This window comes from Perognathus longimembris, chromosome 8, assembly GCF_023159225.1.
Source record: "Perognathus longimembris pacificus isolate PPM17 chromosome 8, ASM2315922v1, whole genome shotgun sequence".
Taxonomy (NCBI): Eukaryota; Metazoa; Chordata; class Mammalia; order Rodentia; family Heteromyidae; genus Perognathus; species Perognathus longimembris.
The window spans coordinates 3,806,961-3,833,047 of NC_063168.1; the positions used below are offsets into that span (position 1 = coordinate 3,806,961).

Genomic DNA, 26,087 nt, shown 5'->3' on the forward strand with positions numbered 1-26,087 from the left:
GGGTAATTCGTCTTGGAGCTTGAACTCTGTTCCTGGGCAATGTCCCAGAGCTCTTGAGCTTAACGCTGACTCTCTACACTTGAGCCACAGCACCACTTCTGGTTTTCTGATGGTAAATTGTAGCGTCTCACTGACTCTCTTTGAACCACAGTCCTCAGATCACAGCCTCCTCAGGATTACAGGTGTGAGCCACCAGTGCCCACTGAAATTGCTTTTCTGTATTGACAGTATAAAGAAAAATTGCCTCAATAAATGAGGAAAAATTATTTGTCAGTGTTTAATAATCACAAACTGGGTATAGAAAGGAATTCACGTACCTGGATATTAATAGCTTCTTCACCTTGATAATACTATAAGATACTTACAAAAGCAAAGCACAACAATTACACTCACTGGTGAATGACTCTTTATGAGGAAGTCAAGTTCTACTTTTTACCACACTGTGTTGTACTGGTATGTTTCCTTAACTCCCCTACACTACTTATCCTAATAAAGTGAGATTAAAAAGACAGTGGAGCACCCGCTGCTGTCTACACAGGTTCATGCATGTAATCCTAGCTACTCAGGAGGCTGAGATCTGGTTCAAAGCCAAGATTGGGCAGGAAAGTCATTGAGACTCTTATTTCCAAGTAACCACCTAAAAACTGGAAGTGGAGCTATGGTAGAGCACAAGCCTTGAGCAAAAAGCTCAGAGATCATATCCAGGCCCTGAATTCCAGACCCACGACTGACAAAAAAGATAGCAGATAATAGGCCAACTGTTGTATTTCTTCATGCTAACAATTAACAAAAAGTAAAAAATGTACAGTAGCAATCCAAAAAGGAAAAAACAATTGACATAGCTATTAATTCAGTAAAGTACCTATATACTGGAAACAATAAAACACCTATTAGTTAACCAAAGAAGACCTATTATAGAGATCATGTTTGTGAATTGTAAGACTCCAAATTGTTACGTAAGTTCTCCCTGACCTGTTAGATTCAGTGTTATCCCTCCACAGCATGTTTTTTTTTGTGTGTGTGTGTACACTGTTTCAAAATGTATGTATAAAAAGACTAAAGAGTTAAAATAGCCATAATTTTGAAAAAAGCAAACAAATTTGTACAACACAAGACCAGATCTTGAAACTTACACTAAAGCTATAAAAGTCGATACTGTATGTTTTTCGCAAAAGGGTAGACAAATAAACAGAACAGAAAGTCTATATATATGGTCAATTGATTTTTTTCTTACCTTTTCCTTTGAATGCAGTTCAATGGGTAAAGTAGTAGTAGTTTGGGCAACAAGTGGTACTGAAACAATTGGATATTTGTATGTAAAAACCTTTGTGCTAATCTCTGTTCAAAATGGATCTTAGATCTAAATTTACAACAGTAAAACTTTTAGAGGAAAACATAGGAGAAAGTCTTAATGAGTCTGTATTAAATAGTGCTTAGATATATGACTTTGTAATAAAAGAGAAAAGTGATAAACTTTGGTTCCGAACTTTTTCTCAGCAAGACATTATTAAGAGACTTCAAAACCCCAGATATATGAAGATGTTTCAGAATTCAGTAAAACAAACCAACTCCATATAAAAATCGACAAAAGGTTTTAACAATCCCTTCACCAAGAAGCTTATCAAAACAAGAAAATCATGCACTGCATAAACTAATTGTTAGGGAGATGGAAGATCCCAAATGAGTTAGTAGCACACATAGAGTACACAGATCTGAAAACTTAAATAAAAGAAAATCTTACTATGCATAGTGGTGAAGATGCACAGCAGTAAATTTATTAGGAATGAAAAATTGTGTGAGTGCTTGGAAAACAACAGGCAGTTTATCATAAAATGAAGTACATGCTTACTTTATGTCTTATTACTCCTCTGAAATGGTAGGTAAATATAAAATAAACAAACATGAAAATGCCCACATATGCTGTATTCATAATTATTCAGAATTGGAAATTACTTAGATGTCCCTCAGCTGTTAAGTGGATAGACAGATGGGTATATCCATACAGTGGTATTTCCTCAGCAATAGGAAGATGTACTAATACATACAAAAAGTAGATTACTCACAAGCCAGATACCTCCTATACCTCCTCAGGAGACTGAGATCTGAGGATCGAGGTTTTGAAGCCAGCTGGAGTAGGAAAGTCCATAAGACTCTCATCTCCCAAAAGTCAGAAGTGGCACTGTGGCTCAAGTGCTAGGGAGAAAAAAAAAGCTCAGGGCTTTAGGCTATATATCTCTGAGGTTACTGGAATGGGGTATGTGGGTGTGTGCATGAGTTGAGCAGTGCATGCGTGTGTGCGTGTGTGCGCGTGCGATCAGGTCTGGGTCGTGGGGCTTGACCTCAGTGGTGTCCCTCTACTTGAGCTAGAGCTTTATTTCCAGATTTTTTTATTTTTGAGTAGCTTGTTAGAGATAAGATTCATGAACTTTCCTGCCTGGGCTGGCTATGAACTGCAATCCTCAGATCTCAGCCTCTTGAGTAGCTAGGATTATAGGCGTGAGCCACCAGTGCTTGGTTTGGAATAAGTAATACTTTCATTGTTATTAGGGTGTTGTGCAGAGGGGTTACCATTTCATAAGTCAGATAATAAGTAGAATTTATTTTGGACAATGTTACCCTGTTGTTCACTTTCCCTTCATTTCCCCCTCTGGTCCCTGCCCACTAAGTTACATAGTTCATTTTCCGTGTAGTGTGAAATGTTATGTTTTAAAGAGCTATTTCTCAGGTGTTATGCCAAGTGTATAAGCCTAAAGATTTTCTTTTTTTATCAGGTGTTGAAGTGCCATCAAAAGATTCTTTGCCAAAAAAAAGGCCGATTTATGAAGATAAAAAGAAGAAAAAAACACCTCAGCAGCTAGAAAATAAAGAAGGTTTGTATTTGCTTTAGAAACTCTTGTTTTTGTTTTCCTTTTATCTTTCAATGTATTGTCTTTTAAAAACACTGTGTGAACTCATTTGTGTATACATGGGCATGGTGTTGTACACATGTACTCCACACCTGAGTAACACCCCAGAACTTTATTATGCCTTGTTTCTTTTTATTGTCGTACCTTAAGTAAGAAGCTAATAGAAAAAAGTACTTTGGAAAAATGGGCTACTCTCTGAATAACTTAATTTTAGTGAGCAACTGTAGTAATTTTTTTTAGCCTTTTGTGATTTTGTATGTTATTCCTTGAGTAGAAAGAGCAATTGTTTTTAACAACACATTTATCAGCTGATAAATGTTGTCTAAATTTGCTGAAGAAATACGCGATGGTGGGATTTTGTTTGTTTTGTTTTGGTGTTGGTATTGGGACTTAACTCAGGGCGTAGGTGTTCTCCCTAAGCTCTTTTTGCCCAAGGCTGGTGTTATACCCTTGAGTTACAGCTTGATGTGTGCTTATTTTTCAGTGTCTGAAGCAGTGGAATTGAATTCTGTTGTAGAAGTTGTAGAAGAAAGAGCACCAGAAAAAGAAGAGACACCACCCCCTGCTGAACCAGGCCAGTGGCATTAGGGGATCAATTGATTCCTGTTATCTGCTGTTAGTGTATCATAAGTTGTCTTAGATATCATTAAGTAGTTTGGAAATAAATACATATTTGGTTAGATGGCTTTTTTTAGAATTCTTTTCTCAGCCATTTAAGAAGGTATGTTGAATACATAATCAAATATGTACAAACTCAAGAGAATATTCAGTTTTCAGATAGACTCAGGACTGAGAATAGCCTTAGAGAATATTCGTGCTGAAGTTGTTCCTAAATAATGAGAGCTCCTTTTCTTCTCTTTCTCTCCTAACTGAATAGGGTCATTTCATATGGGAAGGTGTCAGCTTAATGTTAAGATAGTGAAATAAGCTGGGTTAAGTGGTTTGCACATGTGTTCCTATCTACTCGGGAGGCTGAGATGTTAGGATCACACTTCAAAGCAAACTTGGGCAGGAAAGCCTTTGAGACTCTTACTTCCAATTGAACACCAAAACACCACAAGTGGAACTGTGTCTTAAGTGCTAATATGCTAGCCTTGAGCAAAAAAACGTTCATGTATAGTGCCCAGGACAAGCACTTGAGTGTACATCCACCTACCCACCCACACATACCTAGACTTCCACCCCACCCCAAAGATAGTGAAATTAGAGAAATTGAGGCTGAGGATTGGTTTATTTGTAAGATCAGGAAAAGGTTTTAGAATATACGTATTTCTGAGACTCGTTTCCTCAAGTGGTTAGACAATTACTACAAATAATAATTATAGGGAGAATAAAACCCCATCTTCATCTTCCTTTCTTTTCCTAATAGTTCTTTGTAGTTATATTTTAGTAGCAGAGTCATTGTTAAAGAGCATCTTAAAAGTTTTTCATGTTAAAACTATTCAAGGGGCTGGGGATATAGCCTAGTGGCAAGAGTGCCCGCCTCGGATACACGAGGCCCTAGGTTCGATTCCCCAGCACCACATATACAGAAAACGGCCAGAAGCGGCGCTGTGGCTCAAGTGGCAGAGTGCTAGCCTTGAGCGGGAAGAAGCCAGGGACAGTGCTCAGGCCCTGAGTCCAAGGCCCAGGACTGGCCAAAACAAAAAAAAAAAACTATTCAAAAATTTTGCACGGCATTTATTGTTTACTTTTCCTAGGGTAGAATAGATATTTGAATATATCTATGAGAGCTAAAGCAAAATGAGTAGTAAATTCTGTGCATAAAGTGTGATTGAAAGTTCAAAATATAGGAAATAGCATTTGTCTTGAAAATGGAATGTATTCATATACTTTGTAGATAAAAGAATAGTTCAGCATTTAAGTTTCTACTATTTTAATTTCTTTAAATACGCAGTTTAGATGAAGTTCTGGTATCTTGAATGTATCTGATGAAATAGTGAAATATTTAGTAAGAGTAATTTATAACATGCTAACTACATTGAAAAAAATTAATTCCAAAGAAAGGGTGCATGCATATTTTTACCTAGTTAAAACATTAATGCCACAGTATAATTTTTTACTTTTTTCTAAATTTGTCATATTCTTAAATGATTTTTGTATCTTAAATGAAAATTTATTTACAGAAGAAGAAGAAGAAACTGAGGATGCTGGGTTGGATGATTGGGAAGCTATGGCCAGTGATGAGGAAAGAGAAAAGGGCAAGTAACTCATCATTACACACTGATAAAAGCTAATGGTCATTTAAGTTGAATATATTTAAATGAATAGTCCCCTAGTTATGAAACATGGGTGAACCTTCTTGGGTTATGAGGACTAATCTTGCTCTCTCTCCTTTGCTATAATCGATTTCTAAGACATATACCTAGGATTTATAATACATTTTCCCAGGGTAATGTTTAGTATATATTTTTCCATGATCCTTAATAAAGGTAGCCTACAAAAAGGCTGTTAACTTAAAGAGTAGTGAAAAGATAGTAGGCATCAGTACCTCACACCTGTAATTGTAGCTATTAGAGAGATCGGAGGATCACAGTTTGAAGCCAGCCTGGGCAGGAAAGTCTGAGATTTTTATTTCCAATTAACTACCCCAAAGCCAGAAATTGAGCTATGGCTCAAGTGGTAGCTTTGAGGAGAGAAGCTCCGGCAAGTCCCAAGAGAGGCACCAAAAAAATGGAATGAAAAGATGAGTAAGGGGCTAGGAATATGGCCTAGTGGCAAGAGCGCTTGCCTCATACACATGAAGCCCTGGGTTGGATTCCTCAATACCACATATATAGAAAATGGCCAGAGGTGGTGCTGTGGCTCTAGTGGTAGAGTGCTGCTAGCCTTGAGCAAAAAGAAGCCAGGGACAGTGCTCAGGCCCTGAGTCCAAGGCCCAGGACTGGCAAAAAAAAAAAAGATGAGTAAGTTTCCTAGTCACCATAAGATCTAAGCTTCTTTCTTTGTCATTACTTCTGTCATTACTAAAATCTCTACTTTGCTATGATTTTTCTTCCTTTCTTGCTGAGAGTGATGTTTAAGCATGCCCTCATGAAATTCAAATTCTAATATATTGGTATTTTTATATTTTCATTTTCTTTTATCTATGATTTGGTATATCTTTTGACAAATGTAAATTCAAGGATTTTATGATTTATGATTTTTTTGTGTTTGCTTATCTGTGCTTATATTCTACCTGGGACCCTGGTTTACTAGTAGATTTTCTTTTTTATTAATTTAATTGTAGATTGCCAGCTGAATTTTTACTGCTGAGTCTTTGGATTTACAATGTATGAAAACCGCAATGTTAACTGCCTTAGTACATTTTCAGTAGTTTTCCTATCTTGGTACAAATTTATGATATTTTAAATTCTGTTTGCTTTCCTGAAAAAAGGAAACACAGTCCATATAGAAGTAAAAGAAAATCCGGAGGAGGAGGAGGAAGAGGAAGAGGAAGATGATGAAGAGGAAGAAGAAGAGAGTGAAGAGGAGGAAGAAGAAGGAGAAAGTGAAGGCAGTGAAGGTGATGAAGAAGATGAAAAAATGTCAGATGAAAAAGATTCAGGAAAGACATTAGATAAAAAACCAAGTAAAGAACTTAGCTCAGACTCTGAATATGACTCTGATGATGATCGAACTAAAGAAGAAAGGGCTTATGACAAAGCAAAACGGAGAATTGAGGTATTTATTTTTCCCCCTTTTTTGTTTTCTTTCTTCCTTACTCTTCTGAACATTATAACTGTACTATGTCAACTAAAGGTGTTAGGGTTTGTTTTTTTTTAGCAGTACTGTAAAAAATGCATTCTTAAGAATGATACCTTCTCGGGCTGGAGGTTTAGCTCAGCGGAAGAGCGCCTGCCTGGCGAGCACAAGGTCCCAAGTTTGGTCCTCAGCTCTGGAAAAAAAAAAGCTATAAAGAATAATATCTTCTCTAGTTTTTTATTATGAAGACATAGTATATATTAAACACTAATTTGGGTGGTGGTACAAGTATGTGAAGATATTCTGAGTATATACCCTTCAGTTGGTAAGGTGTTTAGTTCACATTGTTAATATGAGACATCTAATCAATTAACTTATTACCTAAATCTTCCAAGTTGATGAAGCTTCTCTTTCATAAGGTATAAATATCTAGAAGGCTTTTGTGTTTTTCCTATTTAATGCAGTAGACTTGAAGAGAAAGATTTCTTTCATTTTGTCTGCTTAGAATAAATAATACTTTAGTTTGCTCGACTGTACCGAAATCTTAAAGCTAAAAACTTTCAGCTATCCTTTCCATCTTTTCATGTGTAATTAATTTTAATAACTTCAGTAACTTGATATTTTTCCCTCTCTACATTCTGTATTGGGACAAATTCAATTTCTAAACCACTAAATGGGTCTGTTGTTCCAGTTTCTCAACTCCAGAACTACTGATGTTTAGGGTTAAATAATTATGTTGTTATTGGGTAAAGTTAAGCTGCTCAATTCTGAAGAGTACACACTTGACTTCAAGTGTGTCATTGTCAAAATGTAGACACAACAGCCTGTTACTGGTAGTTCATGCCTATAATCCTAGCTTCTCAGGGGGCTGAGATCTGAGGATTTTGTTTTGAAGCCAGTCCTGGCAGATAAGGCCAAGAGACTCTTATCTCCAACAAACTACTCAGAAAAAGCCAGAGGCAGTGCTGTGGCTCAAGTGTTAGATGGCTAGCCTTGAGCAAAAGAAGCTCAGAGACAGTTTAAGCCTCCGGACCAGCAAAGCAAAACAATATATAGGAATAATAAATAATGTTGTTTTAAATTACCTTCAGGTTATGTTCGTAAGATGGACTGTGTAGCCAGTATGATGGAAAAATCCATTTCTTTCCTATCCATTATATTTTATTAAATAGCTTTACACAAAAGCTTTCAGAAAGTTGGAGACTTGACACCTTGCCTTTTTATAGTTAGTGCTCACCTGAAGTCTGTTCTAAATAGAGTTTTCCTTGTCTAAAAATATTAGAAGTTCACGCTGTAAAACTCAGTTTTGTGTGGTCAAATCACGTGAATATAGGTTGTGGTAATTTTATTATACCAGTGTAAAATGTGAAAGTGTTGAGAATTTAAAATAATACTTAAATTTGTGAATTTTTTTTCCTTTTTATTTCTAGAAGCGGCGTCTTGAACATGGTAAAAACGTTAACACGGAGAAGCTAAGAGCCCCCATAATCTGTGTGCTTGGTCATGTGGACACCGGGAAGACGAAAATTCTAGATAAGGTAAGTGCATGCGTAGATAAAGTTTCAAAATTTTTAGTGTTAAAAACATAGCGTAGGGGCTGGGAATGTGACCTAGCGGTAGAGTGCTTGCCTAGCACGCATGAAGCCCTGGGTTCAGTTCATCAGCACCACGTACACAGAAAAGGCCAGAAGTGGTGCTGCGGCTCAAGTGGTGGAGTGCTAGCCTTGAGCAAAAAGAAGCCAGGGACAGTGCTCAGGCAAAACATAAATAAATTAAACATAGCACATTTGGGCAAATTCTGCTTGTGATAAATAAGTTGCTTTTATACCTTTGATGCCTTTATAAATTTATTTTGTATTAGCCCGTAGTAATTGTACAGTGGGGCTTCATTGTGTTCTTTTTCTATGTCGAAGTAACAATCCAAATTTGCTGTCCTCTCGTAGCTCCGTCACACTCATGTCCAGGATGGCGAAGCAGGTGGTATCACACAGCAGATTGGTGCAACTAATGTCCCTCTTGAAGCTATTAATGAGCAAACTAAAATGATTAAAAATGTAAGTTACAGCATGTCTTATGTGTTTTAATGTGATGATGATTCAGATAGAAGGTATTTAAAACAGAAAATCTATAGACTACTATATCAGACTCATATGCTCAACATTGACAATGAAAGTTTGTACTCTTTTGCCTATTTCGTTTTCAATCTTTCTTTAAACAATTATGTAACTGAAGACCCTTTTTATTCTATTTTTTTCCCTCTTTGTCCCAGAGGCAAGTGTTATCCTGAAGTTAACTTTTCCCCTCCATGTTTTACTCTGGTTACTCTAGATCTCCTTGTTTAAAAGTTCTCTTCCCCTTACCATTGTTTTTATCCTTCTGTCTTTTTTAAAGATTTTTTTTAGTAAGGTGTTACACAGTCAGGTTACCACTTCAAGTAGTGAGTACAATGACTGCATTTGTTCTCCTTTCTTTCCCTTTCTGTGTCCCCCCTCCCTTTTGTTCTCCCTTTAAAAAAAAAATAAAACTGACTCAAAGCAAAACAACCACCACCACCAACAGTAAAACCCATGTTTACATTTCCAGGAGTTTTTTTTGTTTTTTTTTTTTTTTTTGGCCAGTCCTGGGCCTTGGACTCAGGGCCTGAGCACTGTCCCTGGCTTCTTCCCGCTCAAGGCTAGCACTCTGCCACTTGAGCCACAGCGCCGCTTCTGGCCGTTTTCTGTATATGTGGTGCTGGGGAATCGAACCTAGGGCCTCGTGTATCCGAGGCAGGCACTCTTGCCACTAGGCTATATCCCCAGCCCCCCAGGAGTTTGTTTTGATAATCCTTTTTGTCTTTATTTTTCTACTTGTTTGAAGTTACTCAGTTTTTTGTTTTGTTTTGGTTTGGTTTTTTTGGCCAGTCCTGGGCCTTGAACTCAGTGCCTGAGCACTGTCCCTGGCCTCTTCTTGCTCAAGGCTAGCACTCTGCCACTTGAGCCACAGCGCCCCCTCTGGCCATTTTCCATATATGTGGTGCTGGGGAATCCAACCGAGAGCTTCATGTGTGTATGAGGCAAGCGCTCTTGCCACTAGGCCATATTCCCAACCCAGTTACTCAGATTTTTAAAGAAGTGTAACTAAGATAAATGTAAGCTCCGTGGATAATAATGCAAACACCCTGACCTTCCTGAGCTCCCTCCTTACATGAACACTTTTTTTTTTCATCCACTCTTAAGGTAATCTCTCCCTTATAATGTATGGAGCGTTACAGAATGTTGATATTTCAATCCTGCCTATCTTCTGGAAAGTAACTACCTTATTTACTGTTTGATTATTTAATTTCAGTGTAGGTACCAAAGGTAGAATTAACCTCTGACCCTTTACCTTTTGACCAACTTTTTGTACATTTTGATTTTCTACATGCACTCATATATTTAATCACATTTGCTGCTTGAGTCCATTTCATTGACTATTGTGTGGAAATAGTCTTATGGTTGCCTAGCGTTTGGGCCTTTTTAGTTGTTGTTTTTCTTTTTCTTTTCTTTTTTTTTTCCTGGTTGTGGGTCTTGAACCCAGGGCCTAGGTGTTATCCCTGAGTTTTTTTGTTTTTTTTTTAACCTCACTATATCCAGTTTTCTTGTTGTTAATTGGAGGCAAGAATTTCACAGACTTTCCTGCTGGGCTGGCTTCAAATAGTGATCTTTACCTGTAGAGCTAGGATTATAGACATGAGCCACCAGGGCCCAGCTTGGGTCCTCTTTTTGATACAGTTCTAGTAGTTCTTCTTATTTTTTGCCAGTCCTGGGGCTTGAACTCAGGGTCTGAGCACAATCCCTGGCTACTTTTTGCTCAAGGCTAGCTCTAGCATTCTACCACTTGAGCCACAGTGCCATTTCTGTTTTTTTTAATATATGGGCTGCTGGGGAATCAAACCCAGGGCTTCATGTATACGAGGAAGGACACTACCACTAGGCCTTATTTCTAGCCCCCTAGTTCTTATTTTTTATTGCATCCATTATATCTAGTGTGTGAGGAAGGATTTTCTAGGCTTATCTGATAAAATAATTTCTCTTACATGGAACCAGGTCTCAAGTTTTATCAACATACTGCAAATGCAAATGGTAAAACCAAAGAGAACTTGTATTATTAAATTCAGCTACCTTATTTTCTTGTTTTGTCTTATTTCTTGAATCAGTGAGCTTGTCTCTCCAGATTTTCTTTTCTTATATGAGACTAGGTTTTATTAGCTAATGTTCCATTAGTTTCCTATGGAGAAAATTATGGAAATGAAATTCTTTGAGTTATTGAGTACTGAAGAATTATGACCTTCATATTGGAAAATCATTGGGCTACATGTAAAATCTTAAGATACTTGTGTAAAGGAAAATGTTAAGTGTCTGTTTTCTTCTGTCTCAGTACTGTTAAATTGGATGTATAAATTGATTTTCATCTTATTAAGCAGTTGGTCATTTTGAATGGGTCAATTTCCAGTTCGGTGCAATGTATAGTTTTGAGTCTTTAGAACATACTTTGAATGTCAGGTTTTTTTTAATTTACAGTATTTGTATATGTGCATGCTGGTACTGGGCCTTGTTGTGCTGTCCCTTTGTTTTTTCACTCTAGGATAGTGCTGTACAATTTGAGCCATGATTCACTTCGGGTTTTTTTTGTTGGTTAATTGGAGATATGAGACTTCCTGCCCAAGCTGGCTTGAAACCAAGATGATCAGATTTCAGCTAAGTAGATAAGATTACAGGTGTGGGCCACCAGCAGCCAGTTAAATTTCTAATTTTAAGTTAATGTTCAGTCGATTTATCAATTTAAGAGAACTTGAAATAGAGTATATACTTTCCTGCCCAGGCTGGCTTCAAACTATAATCCTCACATCTCAGCCTCCTGAGTAACTAGGATTGCAGGCCTGAGCTTCCAGTGACTGGCTAATGGTTTTAAAACCAATGTTTTGGAAAAGAAAGTAGAAATACCTTTGATTTCAGATAAATTACTTTGTTAAGAAGCTTACCTTGTTTTGACTTTCTTAAGTCATGCATCTTTCTTCACTTTGTAGTTTGACAGAGAAAATGTACGGATTCCGGGAATGCTGATTATTGATACTCCTGGGCATGAATCTTTCAGGTATGGAGAACATTGAAACTCAAGAATTCTAAATGTCTAGTGAAGTCATTAACTTTTTGATGATTATTTAAAAAAAAATCCATGGTGCTTGTAATAAGTCTTTCATTAGGTCCTTGTTTTTTATAGAAGTGGACGTCTTTTCTATTCAAAAGGATCAGTTAGTTAATGTGGAGTGGAGCAGAGTAGTTCATACATACATATGTGTATGTATTTTTTACTTAATTTTTTCCCATAACTGAGCTTTGGACTCAGAACTTCTCGCTTGCCTCCCTTGCTCAGCTGGTACTCTAGCACTTGAGCGACTCCTCCAGCCTGGCTTTTTGCTGGTTGTTTTGGCGATAGCGTCTCACAAACATTTCTGCCATGGCTAGCTTAGAGCTATGATCTTCCTGATCTCAGCCTCCTGAGTAAGAAGTACGATTACAGGATTGAGCCACTAGGACCTGGCTGCAATGGGACTATTGTCTCTTGGACATATTCCTTAGCTTTAAAAACCTTCTTGGCCTCGGTGCTGGTGGCTCATACCTGTAATCCTAGCTACTCAGGAGACTGAGATCTGAAGATCAAGGTTTGAAGAAAGCCCACTCAGGACAGTCAGTCTGTGAGACTCCCATCTCTAGTAAACTACTCATCTCACAAAAGTGGAGATTGGGGCTTACGTGGTAGAGCACTAGACTTGAGCAAAAGAAGCTAAAGGACAGGACTCAGGCCCTGAGTTCAAGCACTGGGACTGGTACAAATAAAGAAAAAAAGAACTTCTTCCATAAAATTGGCAGAAATATTAGTAACTTTTGGAACTCTTTCCATTAGTTGTCAGTTCTGTGTGTCTGTCAATAAGGTGTAGATAAGTGAAGGCATTTGGACCATGTTATACATACATAGTTGGCACTCCTTTTCTATGGGTTCTGCATCTGTAGATTCAAACAATGTGGATCCAAAATAATATAAAAAGATTGCAGACCTTCTAAATATTTACAGACTTCCCCCTCATTATTCCCTAGTCCATGCCTTGTAACTAGTACTTACGTTGTATTTGTATTTTATCACCTATGACACATTGAGTTCCCACCGATGTGGGATGAGCAGTTTCAGGTTTCTGGCTATTGGCATTACTTTTCTATTTGACTATATCTAATCCAAAAATCTGACATGTTTTTACTGAAACTTGAGCATTGTGTCAGTAATGAAAAAGTTTTTGATTTGGGGCTTTTGGATACATGATCTGTATAAGTCATATTGAGAAGACTATATGGGAGAAGGTGTGTGGGTTATTTGCAGATATGATGCCCTTTTATATGAGATTGGAGAATCCACACAGATGAGTGTCTGCATGGGACTCTCGACTTAATTCTCTCCAGATATCAGGGCACGACTGCTTTCTTTTGTATGCTAGGTTTAGAATATATGTTAAGTTTAATGAAAATACTAATTAAAATTTTCTGTTTATCTTTTCCCCCTTTACAACAGTAATTTGAGAAACAGAGGAAGCTCTCTTTGTGATATTGCCATTTTAGTTGTTGACATTATGCATGGTTTGGAGCCTCAGACCATTGAATCTATCAACCTTCTCAAATCTAAAAAGTGTCCATTCATAGTTGCACTAAATAAGGTAAGTTCTCCTTATGGAAGAAATGTTTTTGGGTTTTAGTAGGGTTTGAACTCAGATGCACACTCTTGCTGTCAGGCATCCTACTACTTTAAGCACCTCCCCATCCCTTCTTGCTTTAATTGGTGAAAGAGTGTGTGTGTGTGTCTGTGTGTGTGTGTGTGTGTGTGTGTCTGTGTGTGTGTGTCTGTGTCTGTGTCTGTGTGTGTGTTTCTGGAGCTTGGATTCAGGGCCTGAGAAATGTTCCTGAACTTTTTTGCTAAGTCTTAAGTGCTAGTGCTCTACCCCTTCAGCCACAGCTCAACTTCCAGCTTTTTGATAGACTCTTTCAGACTTTCCTGTCAGTGCTGGCTTTGAACTGTGGTCCTCAAATCTCCTTTGTGCTTCTTAATATTGGTGAAGCTGCTGCCTGGAGTACCCTTGCTCAACACATGACCTTTGTGGCACTGCAGACTAGCTTTACTTATTTTTAATGTCATTTAAATAATCAGGTTGTAATCTTTAGCTTTGCTTTTTGTTACTCTTGTTGTTATGGTTTGACTTCCACTGTATGGATCATAAATTATTCCTTTTAGTTGCTGAGTGATATTTTATTATCTGGATGATGCCACATTTTATCCATTCATTGTTGAAAGATATTTGGATTGAGTGTAGTGTAGATTACTCATTAGTAAAATGACTATCTTTTTTTCCCTGGTCCTGGGGCTTGAACTCAGGGCTTAGGTACTGTCCCTGAGCCTCTTTATGCTCTACCATTTCTGGCTTTTTCTGAGTAGTTAGTTTATTGGAGGTAAGAGTCTCACAGATGATATTGCCCAGGTTGGCTTTGAGCCACGATCTTCAGACCTCAGCCTCCTGAGTAGCTAGGATTATAGGTGTGAGCCACTGGTATTGGCATGACCGTGTCTTTTTATAGGCATTTATTTTTATTTTCTTGGAATCAAATTGCTGCATCATGTGGCATGTATGTATTTAAATAGGAGCATCTTTAATTTTTCCATAGAGATGATACGGCATTTTTTGTGCCGGTCCTGAGGCTTGAACTAAGGATATGGACACTATCCCTGAGCTTCTTTTGCTCAAGGCTAGTACTCTACCACTTGAGTCACAGCACCACTTCCAGGGGTTCTTTTGTTTTGTTTTGTTTGGTGCTTAATTGGAGAGGAGAATCTCTTGGACTCTCCTGCCTGGGCTGCCTTCAAACCTCAGTCTTCCTCAGATCTCAGCCTTCTAAGTAAGTAGCTAGGATTACAGATGTGAGCCACTGGCACATGGCACAGTTTTCATTTTCACCACTATTGATGAGTTCTTGTTTTTGTGCATCCTTGTCACACACTAACGTCCTCCCATTCCCTTCTCTCTTTTTTTTTGGTCGTGGGGCTTGAACTTGGGCCCTAGGTGGGGTCCCTGACCTCTTTTGCTCAAGACTAGCACTCCACAACTTTGAGCCATAGTGCCCGCTGTGATGTTCTCTTGGTTAACTACAGATAAGAGTCTCAGGAACTTGTTCTTGTCCGGGTTTGCTTGGAGCTGCCTCCTAGGTAGGTAGCTAGGATTACAGGGGTGGACTGTCAGCATCCAGCCTCTCTTCTCTTTTTGTTGTTCTTTTTTTAATTACTTGGCACAAAGAGGTTTCAATTCCATAATTCTGGCTATTAGTACTGTGCCCCTTTATCAATGTTCCATTATTCTGGCCCATTTTTCTAGGCAAGCACTCTGCCACCAAGCCACATTCCCAGCCCAAAGCCAGAATCTTTTCTACTGTGATTTTCTTTCGCCATTCTTCATTTAGAAGAATGTTGCTTAATATCTAAGTGTTTTGGGATTGTTCTAGATGTTGCTGAGTTCTCATTTTATTGTGGTTATAGATTGTCCTGTGTATGATTTCAATTTCTTTAATTTTTTGAAATTTGACTTATTGTTAAATATATATCAGTCTGTATTTCATTAGAAATGAAATTGTTGGATCAGTCTTGTAAGCATGGAGGTTAATTTTTTAAAGAATAGCGTTACTCATTCTTTTTTACTGGTATTTAGTTTAGTGACTATAAATTATTGCTATAAGGGTATTCAGACCCCAGATGTAATTGTAGATTTGTCTTAATTTCATTTCTGTACGTTTTTATTTCACGTATTTTATTCCAAGTATCTTTTAGGTACTTAGTCAATAATAAGCTCTTCTCTTATCCCTGTAAATTTAACATGTTCTCAAGTCACCTTTGATATTAATGTCACTTCTTTTTTTTTTGGCCAGTCCTGGGCCTTGGACTCAGGGCCTGAGCACTGTCCCTGGCTTCTTTTGGCTCAAGGCTAGCACTCTGCCACTTGAGCCACAGCGCCGCCTCTGGCCGTTTTCTGTATATGTGGTGCTGGGGAATCGAACCTAGGGCGCCTCGTGTATCCGAGGCAGGCACTCTTGCCACTAGGCTATATCCCCAGCCCCTTAATGTCACTTCTTGAACTTATTATTGTTAGCATGGCATCCTTTCATGTCTTTTTTTTTCTCCGTCTTTTAAAAATTGTGTTTAGATTTTAAATGAGTTGTTTCAGTAGAGAGCATCTAAGCACACTTTGATTATGTTTGTCCAAAGCAGTAATCCCTGACTTTTTTGGTGGTGTTGGTGGGCCACATCTCAACCTTTTTTGCTTGTTAAGTTTCATTTAATTGTCCATGCTTTGGCAGTACTGGAGTTGGTAAGGCCTTTGTACTTACTCGGCAGGCTCTCTACCTTTGAGCCATGTCTTTATTGTTTTCCCGGGCTGGTCTGGGTTATCATCCTCTTAAGCGTCCCCACTGGGCCTAGGATAACAGGTATGGACCACCACACCCATGAGTTGACGTGGGGCTCTCACAGGCTTCTTAATCAGGCTGCCTGAAGCAAACTTCCATATTTTTATATCTCTGCCTCCTGAGTAGCTAGGATTATAGGTGCCTGGCAATGCCTGAGTTTTATTTAATGTCTTAATTATTTGCCTTTATTGTACTTATCCAGCCTTTCACCAATTTGCTAGTTTTTATTTTGTTATTTCAAATGGACTTTTTTCCTCCTGGCTTATTTGGTCAGTTGATTATGTTTTTTGTCTGAAGTCCAGGGCCTCTCGTGGCTTTCTTGGTCATGGTTGGCACTTTACCACTTGAGCCATGGCCTGTATCCTGGCTTTTTGCTCATTTTTTGTTGTCAGCCCTAGGGCTTGAACTTAGGGCCTGAGCACCGTCCCTGGCTTCTTTCTGCTCAAGGCTAGCACTCTACCTCTTGAGCACAGTGCCACTTCTTGCTTTTTCTGTTTATGTGGTGCTGAGGAATGGAACCCAGGGCTTCATGCATGCTAGGAAAGCTCTCTACCTCTAAGCCACATTCCCAGCCCATGCTGATTATTTTTGAAATTTACATTCTTGAAATCTTTTCTGCCCCAACTGACCTTGAACTGAATCATCCTCTGAGTCAGACTGGGGTAGCTTGGACTACAGGTGTGAGCCACCAGTACCCAGCTGATTAAATGCTTCTTAGTCATTGCATTTTATTGCCACTATTGAAATATTAGGTATATGTCTGTTTTGTCATTGTCTGCCTTAAGATTTACAATGCCTGTTTTTAAGTTACCCCTTTTGTAAGACCGTGACAACAATATACCACTGTTACCATCCTTTGTGTTACTGTTCTATTTTAATTTACTTCACATACCATGAACTCAAAATTATTCACACTTTACATTGGTTGCTATATTTTAAAACAACTTTTTAAATTAGAAAGCAAATCTTTGTTTTTACATTTACCCTTTTGGTTCTTTTCAGATCTTTGTTTAGATAGATCCGTGATGTATACATTTTTGTTCGTCTTTAGGGGTTGTTTTTAGCCTTATTCTTTTTTGAAGTATAAGTTTAATAGACCACAAATTCTGTGAGCTTTCATTTTCACCTATTGTATTTCTAAGTTTGAAAAAGGGTTTTCTTTGCTTTGTGTTGTTCATCAGTAGTCATTTTTTCCCTCTGTTTCTATTTTTCTTTGGCTGCTCTTAAGACTTTTTTTCCCTTTTATGTTTTTTCAGTGTGACTACATATATATCTCTTTATTTTAATCAGTTGAGGTCTGAATTGTTTAGACTTAGGTTACTGGTTTTCATGATTTGTTTGTGCTCTCTGGTTTGGCCTCGCATTGACGGGGCAGGTGCTCTGCTTCAGAGCCTCAGTCCCAGCCCTTCATTGAGACAGGGTGTTGCTTGCTTTTTTTTGACTAAACCCAACTGTTGTTATTAAGTTGCTGGGGTTTTTTTGTTTTTAATTTCTTTAGATTTTTTCTGTTTTTATTTTTTCCTTTTTTTATTGGATAGAATTTTAGGCTCCTGGTATTCTAGCTATTTTTGTCAGTCTTATTGCATAGCTGACTTAAAGTAACGAAAGTTTGTTTTTTTCTCTCCCATGCCCTATTTTTCCTGTATGCCTCAAATTTGGGTAGTTTTATGCTCCACCTTCAAGGTTATTAACATTTTCTTTGGAAAATATTTTGAGGATATAATTGTTTTTAGTGATATTTTTGTATCCTAGTTCATTTTCAGCCTTTCCCATTTCTGCTTTTTTAAAAAATAGATTTAAGGCTTTAAAATATTTGAGTATATTTTTACTAATTATCTTAAGGATGTTGATATATTTTATCAGCTTTGTCATTTCTAGGTCTGTATGTCTACTTCCTGACTTTTTAAATTTTAATTATTTTGGAGATTGTGTTGGGGCTTGTACTCAGGCCTAGGTGCTATTCTTGAGCTTTATTTCTCAAGGCTAGTAATCTGCCACTTGAGCCAGCTCTATTTCTGGCTTTTTGGTAGTTAACTGGAGCTAAAAGTCTCATATACTGTCCTGCTCTGGCTGGCTTTGACTCCGGATCCTCAGATCTCAGCTTCCTGAGTTTCCAGGCATGAGCCACTGGTGCTCAGCTGATTTTTCTCTTTAGTAGTAATAGTCAAGTTGATCTACTTCTTTGTATTATTTCTTTACACTGAGCTCCCAGAGTATGCCTTATTAGCATTATTTTGAATATTTTCTTCCTTGTACTCATCATCATATCATTTGGGTATATAGATTGTGTGCTTTTTCAGAAACATTATTTCCAACTGACAAAATGCATACGTATTGATTTCACTGTGATATTTTCATACATATATACAATATGTAATGATCAAATCTGAGACTAGCATTTCCATCACCTGAAATAGTTACATTATCATTACTTCTCATTACAATGTTAGGGAAAATAGATTCTGTTAGTAGTTAAGCAGATTTATTCCTAATTTGAGCAATGAAATAATAAAAATGAACTGCTTTAAGACAAGTAATTGTTGTATAGATTTTGTTACAAAATATCCTTGGCGATGTTACAACTAATTCTTGTTCTTTGTTTTGGAATTTTGGCATGTATTATTGGCCATAGGATATTGTAGTGTCTTATTTATGCTTGGCAAATAAATGGCATCCTGCCAGGAACTTAGCGGAGGCTGATTAGGGGGCTACATGATACCTCAACAGTTTCTCATTATCTGATAGGGACTCAGTTATACATTCTTAATTAAGGAGCTTTTGGCACAGTAAAATATCTGAGCAATTTACATTATGAAATTTTTAGAACTTAAATTTATGGAGATGTCTCATGTGCAATTAATTTTCAGATTGATAGGTTATATGATTGGAAAAAGAGTCCTGACTCTGATGTGGCTGCTACTTTAAAGAAGCAGAAAAAGAATACAAAAGATGAATTTGAGGAGCGCGCAAAGGCCATTATTGTAGAATTTGCACAACAGGTAAGAAAGAATTCCCTCTCGCCCCTCCTTTGGCACCAGAGGCTCAGCCCAGGAGGTGCTACCACATTCAAGGCAAGCATTCTTGAGATTAAGCCAGAAGCTCCAGTCCTTTATTCTGTGTTGACTTTATTTAATACTCAGTTGCCCAGGCTGGAACCCAAACTTGGAGGTCCTCCTGTTTCTGCCTCCTGAGCTGGTGGAATAGAGAGGCTCAAGCCTGTCTCAGATTGCTGATTCCTTTTAATATGTTATCTTTTTTAATGAAGTTGCCATTTTTATTAGTATTCGCCTTTTACCCTATGTTTTTCATATTTATTTTATTTTGACTTTGGGTTTTTGTTTTGTTGGTTTTTTTGAGGGGGGGGGGTTGTTTTGTTGGTTTTTGAGACAATTTCTTATGGTTTTTCCCAAGCTCCTTTTTAGCTCCTCCTTCTTCTGTCTCCTAGGTAACTGGAGCTCTTGGTTCATGCTCAGTACTTCATAAATTTTCTTTGTACTCAGAATCTTTGAAAAATACGAAGTAAATATTTTTCTGTAGTGCTTCTATGACCATTTCAAGATGCTAAACAAGTGCTCTCTCAATGAGCTATACCCCCATCCAACTCTGAAGTGTTGGGTGGAGTTTTACAATGGTCATTTATTAGCTCAGTTACTCAGTCCTGTTCTTAGATATGTTTTGGAATAACTTTCGCTTCCAGGGTTTGAATGCTGCTTTGTTTTATGAGAATAAAGATCCTCGCACTTTTGTGTCTTTGGTACCTACCTCTGCACATACTGGTGATGGCATGGGAAGTCTGATCTACCTTCTTGTGGAGTTAACTCAGACCATGTTGAACAAGAGGCTTGCCCACTGTGAAGAGCTGAGGGCTCAGGTGATGGAGGTAATGGTCATGTTTTTGGTCTATTGTTCCTTAGCTGCCCTTTGTGTGTGAGAGATGTGTGCTGCTTTCATGTTTAATGTACATGGTTCACTCTATATGTGCTATTCCCTTTGCAATACTGTCTGTTAGGTTAAAGCTCTCCCAGGAATGGGCACCACTATCGATGTCATATTGATCAATGGGCGTCTGAAGGAAGGAGACACAATCATTGTTCCTGGTGTGGAAGGGCCCATTGTCACTCAGATTCGGGGTCTGCTGCTCCCTCCTCCTATGAAGGAGTTAAGAGTCAAGGTAAGCCCGGGAGGAGAGGGTTGACACACAGGACTTGGATAGTACTTAGAAGTTCTGCTGAGGCTGCTCCCCTCACTTTGAAAGCTGTTTGGCTCCATATACATTGTGTACCCTCGGCTTTACCATGTAAGCCATAGAGGAGACGCGTCCTCTATGAGGCAGTGGGTAAGTGTACCTGTTTACTACTAGGCTAGGCTTTTCTTAAGTGATAAATTACCATGTTTGGACTCTATATTCTACATATGTATGGTGAGAGAAAACATTCACATGGAAAAGTACATAAAATTTAACATTTTTAGGAAGCAATTAGGTCACGAATCAGAATATTACTGGCACCAGAAGCCTCCTGCAAGCTTCCTCTTGCTTGTACCTTCCTTGTTCTCTCCAAGAGTTAACCAGTGGCACTTTTTTTTTCCTGATAATAATTAATATCCTTACTTTCCTTAAGTTTCAGCAATTGAAGGTTGTTACTGTAAAATGTGTGTGGAATTTACACAAATGGAGTTTTCTCAGTTATGTGTCTTTTGTCTGGCTTCAGTGGAGCAATAATGAAGATGGATCCTGTGTGTGAATGTATTATTCCTCCTCCTGTTGGTGGGAGCCATGGCCATCTGTACTGTCGCTAGCAGACCATGGCTGTGTACATCTGCCCTGCACCTTGTAGTGTGTGCAGTTGCGTGTCCCAGAGTGGACACTGATGGATGATGGAGTTGTTAGGCACACACTGCTCACCACGATGGGCCTACTAACAAGTTGCACTCTCAGCTGCGGTTTTTCAGTTTTATATCTTTATAGTTCTTTAAGCTGTCATTCTAGAGCCTGCAGCTTATTGCTATTTCAGCTTGCATTTCCCTAATTGTTTCCATGGTATTGCTTTATTAGGCATTTATATCCCCTTTGGTGAAAGTTTTCTTTCCTCCTACATTTTTATTTTTTACGGATTTTGTGGGACTTGTTGATTTATTCAAAATTCTAGTGTATTTCTACTTTTTATGTTTTATTACCTTGCCTTTGTGATTTTTCTTTTTCTGTGATATTTTAAAGAAATACTTTCATGTTGAATTTCTCAGTCTTTGGTCATTATTGCTGTTTGTGCCTAGTTTATGAAATCTTTTCCAATTCCAAAATTACAAGATATCTTCACATACATCATCTCCTAATGCAATTTTCAAATAAATGTGGTGGAAATGTTTTTGTTTATATAGAACCAGTATGAAAAGCATAAAGAAGTAGAAGCAGCTCAGGGGGTAAAGATTCTTGGAAAAGACCTGGAAAAAACATTGGCTGGTTTACCTCTCCTGGTGGCTTACAAAGAAGATGAAATCCCTGTGCTTAAAGTAAGCTCATTGACTTTGTTAATTTTTTCCCCTCCATAGCTACTTAAGACATTGTCTTTAGAAGGGCTTTCGTTTGATTTTTTTTCTTCCAAATTGGGTCTTGTCTAAATCTCTCAGGTGCCTTAAACCCAGTGATTCTCCTACTATGTTGAGTTGGGTTGTCTGTCAAAGGGCACTCTTCAGGGTATTGACTAAAATGGACTTCCTTGTGAAATCTCTTGTCTATTGGCCTCTTATATAGCAAACTTACTCCATTCAAATTAGTGTGTGCAGGCAAATAATTACAATAGAATTTCACATGTGCATTTTATTGAAATAAAAAAAATGAATCAGAAGCTAGAAGTTGTCCGGTTGCCGGTGGCTCACACTTGTAATCACACTCAGGAGGCTGAAATCTGAGTATTATGTCAAAGCCAGCCAGGCAGGCAAGTGTACAAGACTTGCTATCAAGTTAACCATCGGAAAACCACAGTGGCCCTGTGGCTCCAGTGGTGGAGCCCTAGTCTTGAGTGAAAAAACAAAAGTACTATACCCAGGCCTTGAGTTCAAGCCAATTACCAGCAGCCTTTCTCCTTCCCCCCGTAAAAAGAATTGCTTTATTTTGTCTGCCATTTATTATATTTCTAAATGAAAGTGAGGTTGAACATATTTCATTTTAGTCAACTGAATGCAAACTGGGAAATGGCGTTGTTAGGACATAGCAACTATATTTATACTTCCTCCTTTTTTCCAGCACACGTTGTATTACCTTGCTCTGAGCCTTATTTTCATAATTTCAAATGAGTGCTTAACCATAGTTAAATTGTAAGCTGCCAAAGATAGCAATAGATGTGATGCTAACCTTTTATGAATTTGAAAATTTGTTTTTAAGGATGAACTGATTCATGAGCTAAAGCAGACACTAAATGCTATCAAATTGGAAGAAAAGGGAGTCTATGTCCAAGCATCTACACTGGGCTCTTTGGAAGCTCTGCTTGAATTTCTGAAAACCTCAGAAGTCCCCGTAAGTAATCACATCCGACTCTACAAATGAGTGGCGGTAACGTTTCCATTAGTTTGTGCACTCATCTAAAGCTTTTTTTACAGTATGCAGGAATTAACATTGGCCCAGTCCATAAAAAAGATGTTATGAAGGCTTCAGTGATGTTGGAACATGATCCCCAGTGAGTAGAATTACTTCTCTGAAACAGTTTGCTGAGGGGCCTTTGTGCCATACTGTTTCTCACTGATGGTCTTTGCTATGCTTCAACCTCTCAGGTACGCAGTCATTTTGGCCTTCGATGTGAGAATTGAACGGGATGCACAAGAAATGGCTGATAGTTTAGGAGTTAGAATTTTTAGTGCAGAAATTATTTATCATTTATTTGATGCCTTTACAAAATATAGACAAGACTACAAGAAACAGAAACAAGAAGAATTTAAGTAAGTTGGTGTTTTATATTTACTTTATATCTTTGTTAACGTAGTTCATTGAGAATTACTGAGTACTGGAAGGCGAGGGTAGGTGGGCGCGGACGGACTATGTCACAAAAGCCTGGCATTTGCTCCTCCATCAGAGGCTAGATCCTGAAAAGTTGCATGTTACATAAACCAGAAGTTGTTCACTCTTGGACATTCTAGTGTTATGTGAGCAGGCCCTTGCTGTGGCCTTGTAGATTGTCAGTAGCATAGTAGTTGGTAAGTTGTGAGCTGTATCTTACTGAAATTGCTTTATCAGGAATTATATGGGATGGAATTTGCCAAATTAGAATGTGCATATTGAGAAATAATCCAAGGGATTCTGTGGGGAACATACTGCCCACAAACACCTTCCGAGTGCTCATGCTGGAGGCGTCATAGAGCCTTGGCTGCTCCTGGGTCCCAGGGCCTTGCTGTCATTGGGAAATGCGACAGCTAAGTGGAGATGAGGTGCCAAAAGTAGAGTAAGGCAGGGAAAGACTAGGTAAGAAGAGAAGAGGCTGACGAATCATGTGGTTGGGGAAGACACTATCCGTTTAGGGCTCATTGCAGGTAGCAGTCTGAAGGAGACTAAGCACAGCACCCAGGCATGTCTGGGCAGAAGAGTACCTGGTACAGTGTTTCATTCAAAGGGAGCAGCAGCCGCCCTTGCTGGAATAGAGTATGCAGGGGCCATGGAGTCTTAGAAGTTGTCAGGCCCCTGTGGCCTCCTGCTGAAGGGCATGGGAGGGATTTAGCTTTTCCTTTGTGGAAGTTGCTGGTTGCCAAAATTGTATGATCATGTGTAGTTGTGGGGACCTGGTTAATTAGAGCCAGTGACCAGGGCCTGTCGAGAGATTCCCATAGTCAAACAGCAAGGCAAACAGCATATGGAATGAGCTCAGTTCACAGTACAATTTTCAAACAAGAGGTAACAGGTATGAAGCAGTAGGACATAAATTAGTATGTGCTCATTTTAGATTGTGAAACCTGGGGTGAGGAGACTGTCAGCTGTTTAACAAGCAGTGAAATTGACGTGGACCAATAATTTAGGAACATGCTGGGGAGAAGTATAAGGATGCTCTGTGGTCCCCAAAGAGAAGAGAACGAAGGCTTGGAAAGCAATAGAGAAAAAGATGAAGAAAAATGAGCCATGGGGCTCACCCCTTGTGGTTGGGCTGGAAAAGGCTTCTCTCCTCGTCCTCCATCATGAAAGTTGCTTTCATCTAGTGGAAGAGGCCTCATTTCTGTGTGTGAATTTCATTTTTATGGTTAAATGATTTTATAAGCCTAAAACTTACTTCCTCGTCCTTCCAGGCACATAGCAGTATTTCCCTGCAAGATGAAAATCCTCCCTCAGTATATCTTCAATTCTCGAGACCCAATCGTGATGGGCGTGACAGTGGAAGCCGGTCAGGTGAAGCAAGGGACGCCCATGTGTGTTCCGAGCAAAAACGTAAGTTCCAAACTTTAGGTGTGCAGAGCTTTTTCTTTCTGTAAGTTGGACCTCAGTGTAGCGAAGTATCTGAGCCTGGTGTAGATTCACATCACATGATTTCAGGCTCTGTTTCCCTTAGAACATCATGCCTCCACATGACTTTAGCATCAACCTGTCATTGGCAGTTCTCATCTCCGTGTCGTCATGACCATCCCAGAGATGTCTGCGCTCTACCACCCAGTGGCCTGGACATTGCATCTTGCACTTTAGTGTTTGAGTCTCAGGCAAGAACAGCCCCCTTACTCGTTGAGGAATTCACCCCAGTGTTGTTAGAAGTTTGATAAGCTGGTTCTCTGCCACCTGATCTGTGTCCTCAGCCCTCTTGTTTTCCATTTATTCTTCATGTAAACTTCCCTGTTCTCTCCTTCCTCACTGGATGCAGGTTAGGATTTATGAGAAGGAACCTATAAGGAGTCTCTCTGCATCCTGTCACATGTCTCACTATTGCTGATGAAATGGCTGAGAGGCCAAACTTTGCTTCTGGTACTGCTTGGGATGGTTTCGCCATGCAGCAGGCTGGCCTTATGTTCTCTATATTCATTCTCTTGCCTACACCTGGAATTACAGCTGTGCACTGCCACACCTAGCTGTCAACAGTTCGATTGCACGCACAAGCACCTAGGGTTGCACGCACTCTTCATTGGGTTTACTTGCTCACAGCTGGCGTTCTTAACACTAGATAGAGCCACACCACCAGCCTGACATTTTTGCTGACATGTTGGGTCTCGTGGACTTCTCTGCCCGGGCTGGCTTTGAATCTTAATTCCTCCGGCCTAAGCCTCCTTCCTGATAGCCAAGATTATGTGAGCCACCAGCACCCAGTCTCAACAATCTCACTCCAGTTGCTCTACTGCCTATTGCGGGAGCCAAATTTATGTAAATATTTGCAAAACTATGGTATCCCTTCTTCACACACACCTTTTAAGTGAAGTACCTGTTTTTAAAGTAATTGTTTTGCCTTTAATCTTTGTGATATTCTCCTTAACCAGTTTGGCCGTGGGAAGGTGCTCATGCTGGTCCTCTGGCCGGGTGTGGGGTGCGGACATGCTCCAAGTTCATCGAATCAGTGTGCTAAGCATTTTATCGCCTTTGCCTCACTCTTGTTTTCATTCTTAATTCAGCTTTCTGTAAGGCAGCCTGCCTCTCTCCCCAAGCCGCTTGTTCACAAGTTATCTTTACATGGAGGATGTCCTTGGCTGGCTTTCTGACCGCACCACTTTTCCTAGCTCTTGCAGAACTAAAAGTTTGGTGCTTGTTATTCTCTCCTAACCTGGCACCTGTCCTGCTCCAGGAAGGCAGGACAGAAACAGAATATGACCATGTCACTAAGTGTACAGTAAGCTTCAGACAGCACACAGTGATCTTGCTCTTAACAGCTGTTACGGAGAAAATTCTCCCGTGGGGGCCTTTGTGATGATAGCAGGACCATACTCCAAGTCTCCAATGTGGGCTTGCTCATTCTAGTTCTTATTTCAGGGAACTTGGGCGTATGGGCGTATGGGAGGCAAGTCCCTGCATGTTGTGCTTTGTTCTCGTCCTACA

The 26,087-nt window shown here is 39.0% G+C and overlaps 1 protein-coding gene across 1 annotated transcript in view; it reads left to right on the top strand.

Annotated features, from left to right (window-relative positions):
* Positions 1-26,087, top strand: part of Eif5b (eukaryotic translation initiation factor 5B) — a 63,428-nt gene that overhangs the window by 35,511 nt on the left and 1,830 nt on the right. The window contains exons 7-22 of the mRNA XM_048352393.1: positions 2,772-2,870; positions 3,391-3,480; positions 5,033-5,107; positions 6,283-6,569; positions 8,021-8,128; positions 8,534-8,644; positions 11,638-11,705; positions 13,173-13,314; positions 18,970-19,101; positions 19,800-19,982; positions 20,112-20,273; positions 21,479-21,610; positions 22,482-22,613; positions 22,697-22,773; positions 22,868-23,032; positions 24,365-24,503. Coding sequence (XP_048208350.1) covers positions 2,772-2,870; positions 3,391-3,480; positions 5,033-5,107; positions 6,283-6,569; positions 8,021-8,128; positions 8,534-8,644; positions 11,638-11,705; positions 13,173-13,314; positions 18,970-19,101; positions 19,800-19,982; positions 20,112-20,273; positions 21,479-21,610; positions 22,482-22,613; positions 22,697-22,773; positions 22,868-23,032; positions 24,365-24,503 — 2,102 coding nt within the window. The remainder of the gene's footprint in view (positions 1-2,771; positions 2,871-3,390; positions 3,481-5,032; positions 5,108-6,282; positions 6,570-8,020; positions 8,129-8,533; positions 8,645-11,637; positions 11,706-13,172; positions 13,315-18,969; positions 19,102-19,799; positions 19,983-20,111; positions 20,274-21,478; positions 21,611-22,481; positions 22,614-22,696; positions 22,774-22,867; positions 23,033-24,364; positions 24,504-26,087) is intronic.